The 21224-nt window shown below is 40.6% G+C and overlaps 1 protein-coding gene across 1 annotated transcript; it reads left to right on the top strand.

Annotated features, from left to right (window-relative positions):
* Positions 1-15517: 15517 nt before the first annotated feature.
* Positions 15518-16492, top strand: LOC127679430 (olfactory receptor 10A3-like). The gene has a single exon (XM_052175344.1). The coding sequence runs from the start codon at positions 15548-15550 to the stop codon at positions 16490-16492; it is 945 nt and encodes a 314-aa protein (XP_052031304.1). The 5' UTR covers positions 15518-15547.
* The last annotated feature ends 4732 nt before the right edge of the window (positions 16493-21224 follow it).

The following is a 21224-nucleotide window of genomic DNA, read 5'->3' on the forward strand; positions in this document are numbered from 1 at the left end:
GAACTCACTCTGTAGACCAGGCTGGCCTCGAATTCAGAAATCCGCCTGCCTCTGCCTCCCAGAGTGCTGGGATTACAGGCCTGCGCCACCACAGCCTAGGTTAATCCTACTTTTTTGAGACAGTCTCATGTAGCCCAGGCTGACCTTGTAGCCCAGGTCCTCCTTAAACCCTGGTCCTCCTGCTTTCATCTTCCCTCCTAGGTGCTAAGATTGCAGGTCTGTGCCACCATGCCTCGTTAGCATGGTGATGGGTACTGAACCCAGGGCTTTGTGCACCATAGGCAGGTACCCTACCAACCAAGCTGATGCCCACACTCAAGTTTAATTTTTAAATTAGATGTAGTAAACACAAACTACTATACCTAATAATAATAAAGAACAATTGAAATGCTGAGGTAAGAGTTATATGAAAAAAAATTCTTTCTAAAAACTGCATTGCTGCGGTGTGTTCATTCCTCTTCCTACGATGGCCTGAGACAGTATGATGCCTGTGAGATGAGATGCAGGAGACGTATGGCCTCAGCATCCTGATGTAATGCCAGGCTCCTGAGTGCTACTTGAACAGAGCACCGTGCACCACTGGGTACTGACAGATGAACTGGTAACTCAGCTGGCAGCCAAGGCTCTGGCAGCCAGGTAAGATGTGCAGTTAAGTATGCTGTGCTAGACAAGGGATGCCTCCTGACTCTGGTAGGTCAGACAGGGATTGCATGAGATTTCATCAACATACTTATAGTAGCATGCAATTTAAAACATATGACGTTTTCCTGGGCTTTGTTAACTGTAGGTGAAAAAAGTGTATAAAGTAAAATTATGGTCAAAATTATGGTATTACTCTGAGTCTATATTACAAACTTATTTATTTATTTATTTATTTATTTATTTATTTATTTATTATTTAGAGTCTCACCAAGTAGCCTAAACAGTCCTGGAACTTGTAATCCTCCTGTTTCACTTAGGCTCATGTGTAACTGAGTGTGTGCTGCCACCTTGGCCTATACTTGAGATTTTACACAAAGATGATGGGAACTTGGCGAGGGAAGTTATAAACTTATAGTTACATGCTAAGACTCTGCCAGACACAAACCCTAGGCATGCATTTTACTTGAATTGGAGGCAAGTGTAATGAAGGGACCTGTGTTGATGTTAAGCGTGCCCTAATCATGCCTGAGATGTTTTTGATTTGTTAGAAATGATAAATAACATAACTTACGCTGTTGTAGCTGGTTGAATGTTCACAAAATATAATTGATAAGAGGACTAATGAAATATACTAAAAATATTAGGGGCACTCAATGGGCCTTGGTAAAACTGGTTCCAAATATATATATATATATTTAGATTAGTTTATTTTTTATGTATACAGCATTCTGCCTGCAGGCCAGAAGAGGGCACCAGATCTCATTATAGATAGTTATAAGCCACCATGTGGTTGCTGGGAATTGAACTCCTAGACCTCTGGAAGAGCAGCCGGTGCTCTTAACCTCTGAGCCATCTCTCCACCCCCTCTACATATCTTTTTAAAAGTTATATTCACTTATTTACTAGTGTGCATGTGTGTACATATGTGTGTGTGTGTATTGAGACAATCTTTCATTGTATTACCTAGACTTCTCTAGAACTCCTGGGAATAGTGGTCATTCTACTTAAGCCTTCCAAATAGTTGAATGCTGCTGTACCCAGTGTTCTAATTGTGATTTTAATTCAGACTTTTCCCATGAATAATATTACTGAGTCTCTACACAGTTCAATAGGTCATTTATATCATTTATTATGAATTGACTATTAAAATTAAAAGATCTATTTAAAGATGTTATTGATGTTACCCTGCACGGAAAAATATTTTAAAACCCTCAATAAAAATATTTCTTTGAAGCAAATTGAAAACAACAATGTAAAAAATCATGACTGGATAGAACGATGTCAAGGTATGGCTTTTTCAAGTCCGCATCAGTTTTCAGAGATCAATGAATACAATCTGTCAGACTGAAGAAGAAAGACTATGTGATCATATTATCAAATGCAGAAAGAGTACTATATGAGCCACCCTTCGTTCACAATAAAAGCTTGCAGCAGCTAGAGCTGGAGCTCAGAGGAACAGCACTTGCATGGCATTCATGAAGCCCTGGCTTAGGCCCAAAGCACCATGGGGCAAAACCAAACAAAAACTCCCAAGAGTTTAGGAATAGAAGAAGTGCCCTCAGGTTGATAAGAACATCCAAGAAAGCATGTGGTGGTCTGCCTGACCTCCATAGGTTTGTATATTTGAATGCTTGCTTCCTACTTGGGAAGGATTAGGAGGTGTAACCCTTGTTTGAGGAAGTGTGTCACTTTGGAAATCTCAAAGTCCACACCAGGCCCAGTCTTTCTCTCTATGCCTCCATTTTAGGAATGAGATGTGAGCTCTCAGGTACTGCTCTAGTACCATGCCTGCCTGTCTGTTGCCTTGCTGCCTGCCATGATTTTCATGGACTAATCCTCTGAAACTGTAAGCAAGCCTCCAATTAAATGGGTTTTTCAATAGGTTACTGTTGGTGTCTCTTCACAGGAACAGAACAGTAACTAAGACAAAGCTCAGAGGCTAAAAGTATTCTTAGTTCTGAGACATGAAATGTCATAAGACCAGCAACAAGCTGAGAATGTTCTCTCTAACACTCCTATTCAATATTGGATGGGCATCCTAGTGACACAGTGAGACAAGAAAAAAAATAGTCTAACCCAGAGGGAAGAAGTGAAACTATTCTTGTTCACAAATGATGTTTGTTTATGAAGGAAATTCTAAAGAATTTGTTTTGAAATACTTCTCTAAAGTGACTAAGTGATTAATGTATGTTAATTATATGTGAAATTGTATGTGACTAATAAGTTAAGTCAAACGATACAAGCTTAATATGCAAGAGTCCATTGCTTTCTTATATATGTACTTGGAATTTGGAGTTAAACACAACAACAGGCCAGGCAAGATATTTCCTAACTGCAGGGCCAGCTATGTGGGAGGCTGAAGTGGGAGAATCATCAGTGCCCAAGGGTACAAGGTCATTATGTCGACACAGTGAAACCTTGTCTCAAAAACCAAAACAAGAGACCTCCTACAGCAACATTCACCTGAACACCAAGAATGAAATCACCTAAGCGTACATTTAGTGAAATATATATATATATTTCACTAAATGTACATATATATATATATATATATATATATATATATATATATATATATATATAAGATATCAGAGAGAAAACCCACAAAAATGATGTTTAAATGGAAGGTCTAAATAAATGGAGGGCTATACCATATTCACAATGGGAAGAGTGAATGTTGCTATCATGTCAGTTTTCTCCAACTTGATCTACTACCTTAGTGAAATCTCAATTGAAATCTAAAGTGATTTTGCAGACACTGAAAGCCTGATTCTAAAGTTAATATGGAAAAACAGAAAGTCCAGAATTGGCAAGAAAATATTTAAGAACAAAGCTGGAGGACTAACTTTAAGTTTTGCTATAAAACCTCAGTAATCAAGAGGGTGTGGTAGTAGTGAAACAATAGATGAACTAATGGAAGAGAATAGAGGTCTAGCAATAAGCCTAGGAAACAAGTCAATTGATCTTTGACAATGGATAAAAGCCATCTATTTGAGGAAAAATAGTATTTTCAATAAATAGTGCAGCAATGACTGGATATCCACATGCCAAAGACGTAAATCTAGATAATTATATTCTAATAGCAAAAAATAAAATAAATCATTAAAAGTGAACCTAGGTATAAAATGCAAATGTGTAAAGATTAGAAGATAATATAAGAAAAAAATCTAGGTGACCTGTGTTTGGCGATGACTTTTAAATATAACATAAAAATTATGATCTTTGAAAACCTAATTAGTCTTGGGGGTACCAGGGCTCAGATTTCAACTGGTTCAAGATCAGTGTGTAGGAGGGTGACTGATAGGTGAACAGGTAAGGGAAGGACCAAATGACTTGGATGTCTCTAAGTGGAGCTCTGAATTGGACTCTTTGACTTCCCAGGGACCAGCAGTAGGGAGGGAGGCTGAGAGTCTGTCCAGCTGGTATACTGATTCTGGGAGTTTCTTCCTAAATTTCTGGTTTGGATGCTGAATTTGTATTCCAAGCTGAAGTTCTGATTGGAATTTTGGGATTAGACTCCAAGCAGTCCTATATTGATATGATGGGTAGAGTGACAGGGGAAAGGATTAACCTTGGAAGTTTTATTTATTTATTTATTTATTTATTTATTTATTTATTAATGTTCTAAATTCTTTGTTTACATTCCAAACGCTTTCCCCTTTCCCAAGGTTCTAAGTGGGATTCAGGGTCATGCTGTAGTCTCAATCCTGGGGCCTAGTAGTTGAAGAGGTGTCTGAATATGGGGAGAGGGAGATGTGGTAAAAGGCTCAATGATAAAGAAAAAACATCCCTAATTAAAAAGTACATAAAAATCCATGGATCTCAGCACTGGGAAAAAAAAGGAAAAAAATGGGCAAAAATACCTGAATAGACATTTTATCAAGGTTGAGAGATGGTAAGTGGTTATTTGAAGGTGCTCAACTTCATGTGTCACTGGAGAATTGAGAATTGAAACTACAATAAAATATTATGACATGCTGTAAGTGTGACTAAAATATAGATGATGGACAACATGGAATGAGGATTTGGGTCAACAGGAACCCAAATTAAATCCTGGGAGTGAAGCAAGATGGTATATATGCTCTGGAAGATGGCTTGGCAGCTTCTTAAAAACCAGGGTCTAGTCTTACCCGATATGTGATCCAGAAGTCACACCCCTAGATATTTAGTCAAATGAGTTGGAATTTCTAGAAATGAGAAGTGACCAAGATGCTGTTCAATAGGTGAATGGATAAGAAGATAGAAAAGTCAGCCCAAAAGACCATATAGCCTGTAAATCCAAATCCATGACATCAATAGGCAACACTATGGGAACAGTAACAAGATCTTGGTTAGCAGAGATCCTCAGATGGCAGGGAGGGGTGGCTAAGTGGCTCATAGACAGCTTTAGGACAGAGACCCTGTCCTACATGACATTGTAATGATGGTCCATGACATTACGGATCTGTCCAATGAAGAAAATGTAACAAAGTATGGACCTTAGTTAATTTAAGAATGTTAACTTTTCTTTATTGATCTATAAAATATTAGATAAGGCTGAGCTACAAAGAACCCATATCAAAATTAAAATATGAGAAATGTCCTAGGCAACAAATCCCTTAAAGGCACATTTGTCACCTGTTTCCCATTATCCCCATTTCCTTCTCTGCCTTCCTCCTCTTCTTTTTCCTCCTCACTTTTCTTTTCCCTTCTTCCCCTTCTTCCTCTTTTCTCCTCCCTCTTCCTTCCTCCATGATTACACACATTCCTTGTATATTTTAGGTATTAACTTATCAGATATATGGATTGTTCATAATTTCAACCATAAACTGACCTTCACATTGTTGAATGTTTTCTTTGATGAGCTTTTAAGGATGTCATCCCACTTGTCAGTTTTCATTCTTGTAGTGTGACCTCAAGGTGTCAGGTAAAAAACAAAACACACCCACGCATGCATGCACGCACGCACGCACTCACTCACGCACTCACGGGGAACACTCCTGTCAGCTTCCTTTTTGTGTCTTTATTCTAGAAATTTCATGCTTTCAGGCCTTACATTTAAGTCTTCATTTTCTCTTGGTTTTTGGAGACAAGGTCTAACTCCATAGCCTTGGCTTGGCAGGCTTGGAACTCACTATGTAGCCAAGTTGGTTTTGAACATGCTTGAAGCCTCCTTCCTCAGCCTTCCAAGTTCTGGGATTATAAGTGTGAGCCACTATATCTGGCTTTAGTTGGTTTATTCACCCCTTTGCAAAGACATTCATTTTATCCATCACCATTTGTAGAAGGGATTATCCCTTCCTGGAATATATTCTTGGTGCCCTCACTTGCGTTTCTGAAACCCAATGAGACTTAAATCATCCAAATCATAGTGTCAGGAGAAATCCCTTCATCTAATACAGGAACGCGATGCCCAGGTAGTTTTAACTGCACACCTTCCCTTTCCTCTTAGTACTTTTTATCTGGCTATGGAAGCTTGGGTAATTAAAGGGCTCTTTAGAGCTTATTAAAACAAAGGCTTTAGCAAGTAAATTTAGCACCTTTCTCTTTACTTCTCACCCCTTGGCCCTTGGATGTCAAACATGAACACTTGTCAGATTATAATACTCTCACAATTTATATTCCTCTAGACTCCTCTGGCATTTCATCAGGAATCTTTCCTTTTATTGAAAAAAATCAATAAAATAAATAGATTTTGATCATGTTTTTCCTTTTCCACAATTCCTTCCTGATCCTCCCTACCTCCCTACCCATCTAACATTATGACTTATATATCACTAGACCCCTCTGGCATCGAACCAGGAATTGTCTATAGTTTTGGATATAGGCATTTGTTATTACTAATAATCTATTTAACTCAAATTAAGATACTCTGCCAGATGGCTCATCAGTTAAGAGCAGTGGCTGTTCTTCTAGAGGACCCAGGTTTAATTCCCAGAACCCACATGGCAGCTCACAACTGTCTATAACTCCAGTTTCACAGGATCTGACATCCCCACACAGACATACATGTAGGCAAAACACCAGTGCATATAAAAATGATACTCTTCCCAATTTTAGCTCACTGGCAGTAGTGCAATTGCACAGTTTCTTGTGCCTCTTCCCAAATTCATTCTATTTCTTTTGTTCATTAGTAGGGACTCAAAGGAAGTTGATGGTTTCTATACATCGCACTTCTCTTTACTAATTGCAAGGGTCTCAAGGACTGTCTTTCATTCTTTTTTATTGGTTATTTTCTTTATTTACATTTCAAATGTTATCCCCTTTTCCGGATTTCCCCCCTTCAGAAACACCCTATCCCATCCTCTCTTCCCCTGCTTCTATGATGGTGTTTCCCTCTCCCCCCACACCCACCCACTCCCACCTCCCTGCCCTTGAATTCCCCTACACGGGGGGGGGGGGGGGGGGAGGGCATCCAGCCTTCACAGGACCAAGGGCTCTCCTCCATTGATGCCTAACAAGGCTGCCCTCTGCTAAATATGTGGCTGGAGCCATGGAGCCCTCCATATGTACTCTTTGGTTGGTGGTTTAGCCCCTGGGAGCTCATTGTATGGCCTCATTCATTCTATCCATTTCCATTCCTTAGCAACTTGGCCTTACAAAAACAACTGGTATAAGTTTATTGGCTCCCAGCATTTACCTTTCCTTTTGTAGTAAGTCACATAGTGATTACAAATATACAAAGCGTTTCTCACTAGGATATTAACAAATTGAACCGCAGCCATTCTCAAGACTCCTTCCTTTAGACACAACACTTTTTTTTCCTGGGGAGTTTTTTTTTTAAATTAAATATTTCTATGTATGTATCATTGGGTTTGACACCATGCCAGGTTACGAGTAGTTCTATTAAAATTGTGTACCTGGTCTCATATTTCATCCCAGTGGTAGCCATGCAGTGTGACTTATGGATGGACAGATAACCACTCTGCAGAGAAGGACAAAAGGAGTCTTGTATTAAGTTTTAGGTATGAAATCTCTTTACTATCAGGATGAGTGGCACATTTGCACTGGACACAGAATAAAGATGTTGATGGCAGCTTAGATGCTCCTAAAAGAGGGATGTTCTTTGACAATGGAGTCCACTCTAGAAAAGTAAAGGTATGGTATAGAGAAAAGGATCCCCATCCTTTGACATTGGAAACACTCCCTTAAGATATTAGAGAGGAGAGACTGAAAAAAGAATTTATGTCCTAGCCACATTATCTGAGCTCTGGATAAAACCAAGTCTTGACTGGTTTATCCCTATATCTTCTGGGCATGAGACAGTGGTCCCACTGATTGTTCAAGTCAGTTTAGACTAACTCCTAAGTATATGATTCTTATACAAAACCTGTGAGAGTAAATAAGATTACCTTTATTTTACTTAGAAGTTAATAGGACCTGAGAACTTACATCTTTTGCTCAAGTTGCTATGCCTAAATAGGTATCTTAGACTCCGTGTAGCAGTATAGGGCAGAACCAGAACAGGGAAGTGGGAAGGGGTGGATGGGAGAACAGGGGGAGGGAAGAGGGCTTATGGGACTTTTGGGGAGTGGGGGGCCAGAAAAGGGGAAATCATTTGAAATGTAAATAAAAAACTCAAGTTAGTAAGATACAACTATGAATATAACCAGACACACATTTTATTATTAAATATTTCATTTATTTATATCTCAAATGTTGTCCTGCTCCCTGTCCCCCTTTGCAGAGTTCTTACCCCTCTCCATCCCGTTACCCCACCCCCCTGCTCTGGGGCATCAGGTCTCTTAGATGTATCTAGGCTCCTGTCTGCAAGCCCAACATAACCTCAGAAATACTGTCAGGGTTTGTTGCCTGTGCAAGGGATGGATTCCACATTGGGCCTGTAGTCAACCATTCCTTTGGTCTCAGCTCTAATTTTGTCCCTGCATTTCTTTTAGACAGGAGCAATTTTGGGTCAAAAATTTTGTAGGCGGGTTAATATCTTCATCCTTCCATTGGGGGTCCTGGACATTGTCTCTTCAGATTCCATATCTCCACTATTGGGTATTTTGGCTAAGGTCACCCATGATATATCCTGGGAGCCTCCCCCATCCCAGGTCTCTGGGATTTTCTTGAGGTCCTCCCACCCCCACCTCCAGCAGCTGCACATTTCCTTTCATTCTCTTGGTCCTCTGGCCTCTCTCCTCTCTCCCCCTGCACCACACCTGATCTTGACCCCCTTTCCCTTCTCTCATGCAGGTCAATTGCTTCCTCTGTTTTCCACGATTATTTTGTTCTCTCTTCTAAGTCATATTGAAGCATCCTCAGTTGGGTTGTCCTTCTTGTTTAACTTCTTAGGGTCTGTGGGGTATATATATCATGGGCATTCTGAACTTTTTGGCTAATATCCACTTATCAGTGAGTACATACCATGCATGTCCTTTTGGGTCTGGCTTACCTCACTCAGCAAGATATTTTCTAGTTCCATCCATTTGCCTGCAAAATTCATTATGTCCTTGTTTTTAATAACTGAACAATATTCCATTGTGTAAATGAACTACATTTTCTGTATTCATTCTTCAGTTGAGAGACATCTGCCCCAGTTTCATGCTAGTATGAATAAGGCTGCTATGAACATAGTGGAACATGTGTCCTTGTGATGTGATGGAGATCTTTTGGGTATATGCCCAGGAGTAGAATTGATGGGTTTTCAGGTAGAACTATTTCCAGTTTTCTGAGGAACTGCCAGATTTATTTTGTATCCACAAAAATTTCACTCTGAGCTGTTTTTAAATGATCTTGTTTTTGAGAATTTCACACATACACATACACACACACACCACACACACACACATGAGAGGGAGAGAGAGAGAGAGAGAGAGAGAGAGAGAGAGAGAGAGAGAGAGAGAGAGAGAGAGAGAGAGAGAAGGAGAGAGAAGAAAAAGAGTGAGGGAAATATTGTCACATCAATATTGTCACATCTACTTCCGTTTATCCCTTTAACACTTTCCATATCCCTCCATACCTCTTACAAATTCATACCTGTTCTTCTTTTTTTTTTTTGATCATTAAGTTCAGCTAGTGATGCCCATATATGCATGGGTGTGGGCCATTCGCTTGATTCTTTAGACCTACCACTTGCTATATCCTCAATTGCCCCAGCAATTATTCTGGTTAAAAGTCCATGGCTGGGAATGTCATAGGCCCGACAGAAGAACCTGCTAGGGTTATTTTGCTAAATGGTCATTCTGTCAATTTGTTTTTAAACTTTTTATGTTTATATTTATAGGTCTGGGCTGCTCTCAGCTTGGTAAGCAAAAATTGTTCTGCAGTGGGCAATGGTCAATGGAGAGATTCAGAACTGGTCAGAGAACTGACAGTGAGGTTGAATGCATAACCCATTTTTTAAAAAAATATTTTTTAACAGTCCAGTCATTATCCTAGCCTTTCCAGTCCACCCTCCAACAGTCCCTTATCCCATTCGTCCTCCCTCATCTCCAAAAGGATGTCCCCCCAACCCCCAGACCTCCCCACTCCCTGGGGCCTCAAGTCTCTCAAAGGTTAGGCGCATCTTCTCTCACTGAGGTCAGACTAGGCAGTCCTCTGCTGTATATGTATCTGGGGCCTTGTAAAACCTAGTGTATGCTTCCTGGTTGGTGGCTCAGTGTCTGAAAGATTTCAGGGGTGCAGGTTAGTTGAGACTGCTGGCTTTCTTATGGGGTCACCCTCCCCAACTTCTTCCAGCCTTTCCCTGTTTCAACCACAGGAGTTGCCTGTGTCAATTCATTGGTTGGGTGTAAGTATCTGCATTTGTCTTGGTTAGCTGATGTTTGGGCCTCTCCAAGGGTAGCCATGCTAGGCTCCTATCTGTAAGCACACCATAGCATCAGTAATAATGTCAGGCTTTGAAGTCTCCCCTTGAGCTGGTTCCCTATTTGGGACTGTCACTGGGCATCCTTTCCCTCAGTTTCTTCTCTACTTTTGTTCCTGTAGTCATTTTAGACAGGAACAATTCTGGGTTAGAGTTTTTGATTGTGGGATGGCAACTTTTAATTGATGCCCTGTCTTTCTCCTGGAGGTGGACTCTACAAGTTCCTTCTCCCCATTGTTGGACATTTCATTTAAGGTCCCTCCATTTGAGTCCTGAGAGTCTCTCACCTCCCAGGTCTCTGGCATGTTTTAGAGGGTACCCGCACCTCCTACCTCCTAAGGATGCCCTTTCCCATCTATTCTGATGGTGCTCAGGGCTTCACTCCTGTCCCTCTACTCAATACCTGACCATGTTCCCCCTTTCCCCTCCCCCTGCCCTCTCCCACACAGGTCCCTCCCTTCCTTCCTCTGCCCCTGTGATTGCTTTCTTCTCCCTCCTGAGTGAGATTGAAGCATCCTCACATGGGCCTTTTGGCTTGTTAACCTTCTTGAGTTGTGTGGATTGTATCTGGGGTATTCTGTATTATTTTAGCTAATATCTGCTTATTAGAGAGTACATACCATGCATATCCTTTTGGGTCTGAGTTACCTCACTCAGGATGATTTTTTTCAAGTTCTGTCCATGTGCCTACAAAATTCATGCTATTCTCATTCTTAATAGCCAAATAGTATTCCATTATGTAAATGAACATTCCATTGTGGGACATCTGGGTTGTTTATAGCTTCTGGTTATTACAAATAAGGCCACTATGAATATAGTGGAGCATGTGCCTCCTGTGACACGGTGGGGCATCTTTTGGGCACAACCCAAGTTTTAAAAAAAGGCTTTATTTATTTTATGTGAGTACACTGTTACTGTCTTCATATACACCAGGAGAGGACAACAGATTCCATTACATATGGTTGTGAGCCACCATGTGTGGTTGCTGGGAATTGAACTCAGGATTTCTGAAAGAGCAGTCAGTGCTCTTAACTGCTAGGCTATCTCTCCAGTCCACACAAACCAAATTTTGATGCTCTCAAAGAATTTTTTGAAAACTTGATGATAATAAAACCAGGCTTTCCACAAAGTAACTTTATACATTTCATAACAGTGTGCAAGATGCTCACCTCTGATGAGCTCTTCCCTTGGATCAGTTTGCTCTCGCTGTGGCCTGCACCTATCGCTATCTTCTCTTCTATTTATAGCATCTGTTCAATCTCTGCTTCCATTTCCTTAAGGTCAGGCCAAGTCAGCTCATCACCTGCACAATTTCATTTTCATAATTGGGGACACAATGGTGAAATTGAATCTCTTGTGTGAAGACATGCTCATTATTCCCTGCAGAAGTCTGGAAGCGAGGTGTACCTAGTTAGTACCATGGTGTTTCCTGATCTCCACAGAGGAAAGTCTGTATACATGGAGTATAAGGTCTCCAGAGAGAAGGCTTCTCCCAGAGCGTACAATATTATAAAATCAGTGCACTCACTCACCACGTTGTATGGATGGAAATGATTTTTAAATACCAGGTCAAATATCTGATTCATCAGGTTAAGTATCAGTTCATAGATTTTGAGCTGAAGATTGTGCTCAAGATTCTGTCAGTGGCTTCCACATTATTGATCCTATCACGGGCATCCCATTTCAATTCTACTGGCATTTGGGGGGCACTTGGCAAGTGTTTGCTCTGCTCCGGTAAGAAAACCAGTTGCTTCAGTTGCTCCACCTTTCTTCTTTGCTCAAAGGTCTAGATAACAGCTGGTGCTGTAAGGGAGTAAGCTGGAATAGCCATCAGTTCACAGAGTGATCAGAGTGAGGGTGGTCAAGAGCAATTCTGTAGAAAGAGAAAACCCCAAGGAGAGAGCTACTTGCCCAACATGATAAGGAAAGTTAATGCTAAAGTCAGTGAAGCATGCTGGTGACTTAACCAAGTTAGCACTAGGAACTCCATAGTAAAGAAAGAGAGGGGCCAGCTAGGCCCAGTTCTTATACAACATTCATGAAAATATCACTTAGATTTATTTTATAAATTTTATCAGCCCACTTGTTTGTTTAAATAAGATCCTCTCTGTATTATCTTATATTATAGCTTGTTTTGTACAGTAGACATTTTGTTTTTGAGTTAAAGTCTGTATTTTTCTTCAGAGATTGTTTTACTTATTTTATGAAACTTTGACATTGATAACATACTATTGTAGTTAGCATAGACATGTGATTTGTGTGTATGTGTGTGTGTATGTGTGTGTGTGTTGTTGGCTTGCCCATGTAGAGTTCAGAGGCTGACACTGGCAGCTTCTTCTATGATTCCTTACCGTCTTCTTTTTATTCTTTGAGACTGAAACTCACAGTGTAGCCCTGGTTGACCTAGAACTCGCCTGTCTGTTTCCTGAGTGCTGGGATTAAAGGGATGCAGCATCATGTCAAGATGTCTACCTTACTTTCTATGGCAGAGTCTCATGGAACTTGAGCTTGTCATTTCAGCTCTGCTGACTGAGCAGTGAGTCCTGGAATTGTCCTGTCTCCACCCTGCCCCGTGCTGGGGTAACAGATGCATAGCACTATGTAGACCCAGCTCTTTCAAATGGCTGCTGGGGATCCAAACTCAGGTCCTCACACTTGAACATGAACAGCAAGCGAGTCACCCACTGAGCCATCTCCCTAGTCCTAGCTATTTACTTTTAGGACATCACCAGAGTCATACTTAGCAAATCAACTTTTTTTTAAAACCCTCTCTTTTAATGTCCTAATGATCTGAACCCAAGGTATCATGTGTCTTCAGTTTGTTGTACAATTCTATCCTCTAGCTTCCCTGTGTCACATTCCATACTATAATTCTGTTTTTGCTCCCACAGGCTGGCATCCTGTGTTTTAGTCCTCATGTGTTACTAGAGTTCATCACCCTTACGTATGCTTCTAAAACAATCATTTCCACTCTGACTTCCTTACATGCCTGCCAGAGAAATGAACATTTTATTCTGTGAGTCAGGGGAGGCTTTGGGAGGTTTTAGGAGGAAGCATGGGATGGTTTTGATGGAGTTGTAGGAAACAAACGGGAGGAGAAGGTATAAGATATAGGAAGTCATCAGGGCTCCATACACTGATGAGAAGAAACTTGAGTGGATGGCAGGATCTGGCAAGTGTTAACAGGTTTCTGGTTCTAAGGATGTGTGTGTACTGACAGTGGGGAGAAATCTGGAAACAGGAGAAGTTAGACTGGGAGGTGCAGGGAGAGTGGGGAGCTTTGTCCAGACTGGGACTCTGAAGGAGAGCTGGTCAAGGAGGAAAACAGCTGTGTGTAAGATTGGAAGATGGGAGAGAATCAGGAATTTCATGCTGTTTACTGTCTACTGTTCCACCTCCCTCAGCCTAGCCCTCTTTTAATTGCAGTTTTCTAATGATGAATAAGATGCACAACTCAAAGTCAAAAGGGCTGTCCAGGAGTAATGCCTGACCATACAGATAGGGGTCCACATGCAGGGAAGAGCCCAGGCTCAAGCTGGGCTGTTGTGTCACAAACAGGACTAATTCCTAAACCAGTGGTGCTCATGCCCCACAGCAGCCCCAAGCTTCTAGAAAAGTCAGAAGCTTTCTTAATTTAAATAATTATTCCTCCATGGATTTATTAAGTATCAATTCATCACTTCATTTGGGGGTCATTTTATCTATTATGTATGTAGCTACCTGTTTTCAGTTCTGGGAATAACACAATTCTTATCATCCTGCAGTTTATATTCTAGAGGGAGAATTAGGCATGAAGTATAAAAACCCAAATAGATTGGATTATTTCCATTGGGAGTGAGTGCTCTGGAAACTGACAAGTCAGGTGATGGAAGATGGAGATCTGGGTGGTAGAGATGCACAGAGTGGCTCGGCTGTCTTCTGTGGAGTGCGTGGCTCAGGGTTATCTGAAAGGATGCAGACATTCCTCGGTGATGGGTTCTCAACCAGTGAGTGGGTGACACAAACTCCAAGTATAGCTGTATTTCTTTTAAAGGGAGCAAGTGAGTTATAGATTCAGAATGGTCCTACTTGGTATTTTGCAAAGTCATTTTCTGATCCCAAGAATCAATGGTAGAAAACTGGTTACTAAAATTTCTCATTGGGGCAAATTTCAGTAAATTTGGTTCACCTGGACCAGAAACCAAAGCAATAATCTGGAAGACACTTGACTTATGTTTATTTGGGATCACTTTAATCTACAAATCCACTTTTTTGGGATATGGCGTATTTATTCAGGTATATTTGGTTTATTTTCAATCTTAACAAAGTAAAAAAAAGTATGTTTTGTACCTTGATATTTAAAAAAAACACTTACCAATATATTTACATTTAAAATGATCATAGTTTTAATTTGTTTGTATTGTTTATACTATTTGTCTAATTCATAAACAAGTATACAGTTAAAAATAACACAGAGATTCGTGCATCAGAGTATTGGAAAGTGGATTCTAAATAACACAGTGCTTGTGTGTGTTCTAAGAATGGGTTTGGTTAAGTTTTTGTCAAAGACTATTATTCTATTAGTTAATGTTTTGGCTTTATTATTATTATTATTATTGTGTGTGTGTGTGTGTATGTGTACAATGTTCCATGGAGAGCCTGTGGAGGTCAGGTGACTTTTAAGACTTGCTTCCCTGTGTTCACCATATTAAGGATGGTCTGTTACCTAGAGCTCATGGGTATTTCATTCATGTTTGCGTCTCAATCACATCTTGTCACTGGGATTGCACATGTACTGTATCATTTGCATCAAACTCTTTTGTAAATTGTGGGTTCAAGGGATGGACTTGAAGTCAGGGTGTGTGGCAAGTACTTTTACTAGCTGAATCATTTATCAGCCATGTTTTATATTTGTTAAATGATTTCTGAGCCAACATTGTAACTTGTCCATTTGTGTTTTAAAGATTCAGTGTTATGACTTACTGACCATTCTTCAAAACTGCTAGTCTGAACCTCTGTCGAAATGAGCATGTCTTTACAATTTCTACCAAGGACTCCAAGTTTGAACTCAGTTCCTGCTCTGTGACTTCATCTCATACTGTGTTCCTAAGACCAACATAGGACTCTGCTATTGTAATGAGGAGGCAAAATCACAGCTCTGCAGGTGAATTTATCCTCTTGGGGTTTTCTAACTATCCTGAATTTCAAGGGCAGATGTTTGGGGCTTTCCTAGTAATTTATCTGGTGACTGTGTTGGGGAATGCTATTATCATCACCATCATCTTCCTGGACCAGAGCCTGCACATCCCTATGTACCTGTTCCTGCAGAACTTATCTTTAGTGGACCTCTGCTTCTGCACGGTCATCACACCTAAAATACTGGTGGTCCTGACCGCTGAGAAAGCGACCATTTCCTTTGGGGGTTGTTTTGCACAGATGTACTTCATTCTTCTCTTTGGTGGAACTGAGTGTTTTCTCCTGGGGGCAATGGCTTATGACCGATTTGCTGCAATCTGCCGTCCTCTATCCTACCCTGTGATTATGAACAAAAGAGTCTTTGTAAAATTAGTGATGTTTTCATGGGCCTCGGGTACCATGATGACTACTCTGCAGACCACGTGGGTGTTCAGCTTCCCCTACTGTGGCCACAAGGAAATTAACCATCTCTTCTGTGAGACTCCTCCTGTGCTGGAGCTTGCCTGTGCAGACACCTTCCTGTTTGAAGTCTATGCCTTCACGGGCACCATTTTGATAGTCATGGTCCCCTTCCTGTTGATACTCTTGTCTTATACTCGAATTCTCTTTGCCATCCTGAGGATGCCATCCACTACAGGGAGGCAGAAGGCGTTTTCCACGTGTGCCTCTCATCTCACCTCTGTCACCCTCTTCTATGGCACGGCCAGTATAACTTATCTACAGCCCAAATCCAGGTACTCACCAGACACCAAGAAACTGATGTCACTGGCGTACACACTTCTCACCCCTCTGCTGAATCCACTTATCTACAGTCTGAGGAACAAGGAGATGAAAAGGGCTGTGTTGAAATTATGGCAAAGAAAAGTGGCTTTACACACAGCTTGATTTGTTGATGAACCTGGTGTTTTGCTCTCATGCTTCTGAACTCTATGGACTTTGAAGGTAGTGAAAACAGAGTACATTTTTTTTTTTTTTGGTTAGAGTATGTTTTCTCTCTTAATATCTCTATGTTTGAAAACATATCACATTAATCATTTTTAATACTTTAGACAGTTGTTTTTAAGAGGTATGTACTTCTGAAACACAATTCACAGTTTATTCCTCTACTTTCTATTATCGACAGGTCATTGCTATAGCATTTCCATTAAGACAATGTTCCAATAAACATCTAGTTCCTTATATGTTCATATGTTTGGTGATTTTTATTTATTTTTCAATTAATTAACTAATTAATTAATTAAATTAATTAATTAACTTTGCAACCCAATCACTGTCCCCCTGTTCTCTCTCACACAGTCCCTTCCTGTTCTTTCCTCCCCTTTTCCTCTGAGAGGGGGTATTCCTCCTCTGGGTATCCCCCCACCCTGGAACATCAAGTCACTGTAAGGTTAGGTGAATCTTCTGTCACAGACAAGGCAGCCTAATTAGGGGAAAGGGATACACAGACAAGCAACAGCTTTAGAGTTGGACCCCACTACAGTTTTTGGGGGATGAATGAGCTGCGTACCCCCTACATATGTGTGAGGGCCTTAGGTCCAAGGCCTGCCTATGTATGCTCTTTGGTTGGTGGTTCAGTCTCTAAGAGCCCCCAAGGGTCCAGGCTGGTCTGTTGGTTTTCCTGTGGAGTGCCTATCCCCTCTGGGACCCTTGATCCTTTCCCCAACTCTTACATAGGCTCCTTAAGCTCCATCCAATGTTTTCTTGTGGGTCTCTGTATCTGTTTCAGTCAGCTGTTGGGTGGAGCCTCTCAGAGGATAGTTATGCTAGGCTCCTGTCTGCAAGTCTAACAGAGTATCATTATTAGTGCTTGCCCTTGGGATGCACTGGTTATTGGTTGGCCATTCTCTCATACTCTGCTCCATCTTTGCATTTCTTTTCTTTTCCTTTCTTTTCTTTTCCTTTCTTTTCTTTTTTCTTTCCTTCCTTCTTTTCTTTCTTTCTTTCTTTCTTTCTTTCTTTCTTTCTTTCTTTCTTTCTTTCTTTCTTTCTTTCTTTCTTTCTTTCTTTCTTTCTTTCTTCCTTCCTTCCTTCCTTCCTTCCTTCCTTCCTTCCTTCCTTCCTTCCTTCCTTTCTTTCTTTCTTTCTTTCTTTCTTTCTTTCTTTCTTTCTTTCTTTCTTTCTTTCTTTCTTTCTTTCTTTCTTTCTTTCAGTATTACTCAACTTTTATTGGTTATTTTATTTATTTACATTTTAAATTTGACCCCTTTCCTGGTTTCCTCTCTGCAAATTGCCTCTATGATGGTGCTCCCTCACCCACTCACCCACTCTCACCTTGCCCCTGTGGCATTCCCCCATGCTGGGGCATGAAGTCTCCAGGGGACCAAAGGCCTCCCCTACTGTTGATCCCAGATAAGGCCATCCTCTGCTACATATGTATTTGGAGCCATGGATACTTCCATGTATACTCTTTGGTTGGGGGTTTAGTCCCTAGGAGTTGATATTGTTGTTCCTCCTATGGGGTTGCAATGTTCTTCAGCTCCTTCATTCATTCTGTTAACTCTTCCTTTGGGGTCCCCCGGCTCAGTCTGATGGTTGGCTGTGAGTATTGCATCTGTATTAGTCTGGTGCTGGCAGAATCTTTCAGAGGACAACTATAGCAGACTCCTATTAGTAAGCACTTCTTGGCATCAGCAATAGTGTCTGAGTTTGGTATCTGCAGATGGGATGAATCTCTAGATGGGGTGGTCTCTGGATGGCCTTTCCTTCAGTCTCTGCTTCATTTCTTTGTCCCTGAATTTCCTCCTGTGATTATTTTGTTTCTCCTTCTATGTAGGGTTAAAGCATCCACACTTTGGTATTTCTTCTTCTTAATCTTCATATTGTTTGTGGGCTGTATCATGGGTATTCTTGAGTTTTGGGGCTAATATTTGCTGATCAGTGAGTACCTACCATGTGTGTTCTTTTGTGTCTAGGTTACCTCACTCAGGATGATATTTTCTAGTTCCATCCATTTGCCTGTGAATTTCATGAAGTCATTGTTTTTAATTGTTGAGTAGTACTCCACTGTCTGTACTACATTTTCTGTATTCATTATCTTGTTGAGGAACATCTGCCTTCTTTCCAGCTTCTGGATATTAGAATTAAGGCTGCTAAAAATATGGTGGAGCATGTGTCCTTGTTATATATTGGAGCATCTTTTGGGTATATGCCCAGTAGTGGTATAGCTAGGTCTTCAGGTAGAACTATTTCCAATAGTTCTGAGAAACTGCCGGAATGTTTTCCAATGTTTCCAGTTTGCAATCCCACCAGCAGTGGAGGAGTGTTCTTCTTTCTCTACATCCTTGCCAGTATCTGCTGTCACCTGAGTTTTTGTTCCTCCACATTTTGATTGGTGTAAAGTGGTATCTCAGGGTTGTTTTGATTTGCATTTCCCTGATAACGAATAATATTGAACATTTCTTTAGGTGCGCCTTGGCCAATCAAGATTCCTCAGTTGAGAATTCTTTGTTTGCCTCTGTGCCCTATTTTTATTCTTTTTTATTTGATATATTTTTTATTTACATTTCAAATGATTTCCCCTTTTCTAGCCCCCCACTCCCCGAAAGTCCCGTAAGCCCCCTTCTATCCCCCTGTCCTCCCACCCACCCCTTCCCACTTCCCCATTCTGGTTTTGCCCTATACTGCTTCACTGAGTCTTTTCAGAACAAGGGGCCACTCCTCCTTTCTTCTTGTACCTCATTTGATGTGTGGATTATGTTTTGGGTATTCCAGTTTTCTAGGTTAATATCCACTTATTAGTGAGTGCATACCATGATTCACCTTTTGAGTCTGGGTTACCTCACTTAGTATGATTTTCTCTAGCTCCATCCATTTGCCTAAGAATTTCATGAATTCATTGTTTCTGATAGCTGAATAGTACTCCATTGTGTAGATATACCACATTTTTTGCATCCACTCTTCTGTTGAGGGATACCTGGGTTCTTTCCAGCATCTGGCAATTATAAATAGGGCTGCTATGAACATAGTAGAGCATGTATCCTTATTACATGGTGGGGAATCCTCTGGGTATATGCCCAGGAGTGGTATAGCAGGATCTCCCATGCTCATGGATCGGTAGAATCAACATAGTTAAAATGGCCATTTTGCTAAAAGCAATATACAGATTCAATGCAATACCCATCAAAATCCCAACTCAATTCTTCACAGACTTAGAAAGAGCAATTCTCAAATTCATCTGGAATAACAAAAAACCCAGGATAGCTAAAACTATTCTCAGCAACAAAAGAAAGTCTGGGGGAATCAGTATCCCTGACCTCAAGCAATACTACAGAGCAATAGTGTTAAAAACTGCATGGTATTGGTACAGTGACAGGCAGGAGGATCAATGGAACAGGATTGAAGATCCAGAAATGAACCCATACACCTATGGCCACTTGATCCTCGACAAAGAGGCTGAAAACAATGGAAAAAAGATAGCCTTTTCAACAAATGGTGCTGGTTCAACTGGAGGTCAGCATGCAGAAGAATTCGAATTGATCCATCTTTGTCTCCTTGTACTAAGCTCAAATCCAAATGGATCAAGGACCTCCACATAAAGCCAGACACTCTGAAGCTAATAGAAAAGAAACTGGGGAAGACCCTTGAGGACATCGGTACAGGGAGAAAGTTTCTGAACAGAACACCAATAGCTTATGCTCTAAGATCAAGAATTGACAATAGGACCTCATAAAATTACAAAGTTTCTGTAAGGCAAAGGACACCATCAAGAGGACAAATCGGCAACCAACAAATTGGGAAAAGATCTTCACCAATCTTATATCAGATAGAGGGCTAATATCCAATATATATAAAGAACTCAAGAAGTTAGACTCCAGAAAACCAAATAACCCTATTAAAAATGGGGTACAGAGTTAAACAAAGAATTCTCACCTGAAGAACTTCGGATGGCGGAGAAGCATCTTAAAAAATGCTCAACTTCATTAGTCATCAGGGAAATGCAAATCAAAACAACCCTGTGCCCTATTTTTAGTAGGGTTATTATTTGTTTCTCTGAAGTCTAAATTCCTGAGTTCTTTGTATTTTCAATATTAGCCTTCTCTTGGGTGTAGGGTTGGTAAAGATCTTTTTCCAATCTGTAGGTTGTTATTTTATCCTATTGACAGTGTCCTTTGCCTTACAGAAGCTTTGCAATTTTATGAGATCCCATTTGTCAATTGTTGATCTTAGACCCTGAGCCATTGGTGTTTTGTTCAGGAAAATTTCCCCTGTGCCAATGTCTTTGAGGCTCTTTCCCACTTTCACTTCTATTAGATTCAGCATATCTGGTTTTATGTGAAGGTCTTTGATCCACTTGGCCTTGAGTTTTGTACAAGGGGAAAGAATGGATTAATTTGCATTCTTCTACTTGCTGACCTCCAGTTGATGCTCATGGATTGGCAGGATTAATACAGTAAAAATGGCTATCTTACCAAAAGCAATCTACAGATTCAATACAATCTCCACCAAAAATACCAATTCAATTCTTCACAGAGATACAAAGAGCAATTCTGAAACTCATATGGAGTAACAGAAAACCTGGATAGCGAAAACTATTCTAAACAGTCAAAGAACTTCTGGGGAAATACCCATCCCTGACCCCAAGCTGTACTACAGAGCAACAGTGATAAATACTTCATCC

The sequence above is a fragment of the Apodemus sylvaticus genome, chromosome 1, assembly GCF_947179515.1.
Source record: "Apodemus sylvaticus chromosome 1, mApoSyl1.1, whole genome shotgun sequence".
NCBI lineage: Eukaryota > Metazoa > Chordata > Mammalia > Rodentia > Muridae > Apodemus > Apodemus sylvaticus.

Bases quoted from the DNA above. Each gene is read 5' to 3' on its own strand.
- LOC127679430 (XM_052175344.1), top strand. From the start codon at position 15,548: ATGAGGAGGCAAAATCACAGCTCTGCAGGTGAATTTATCCTCTTGGGG.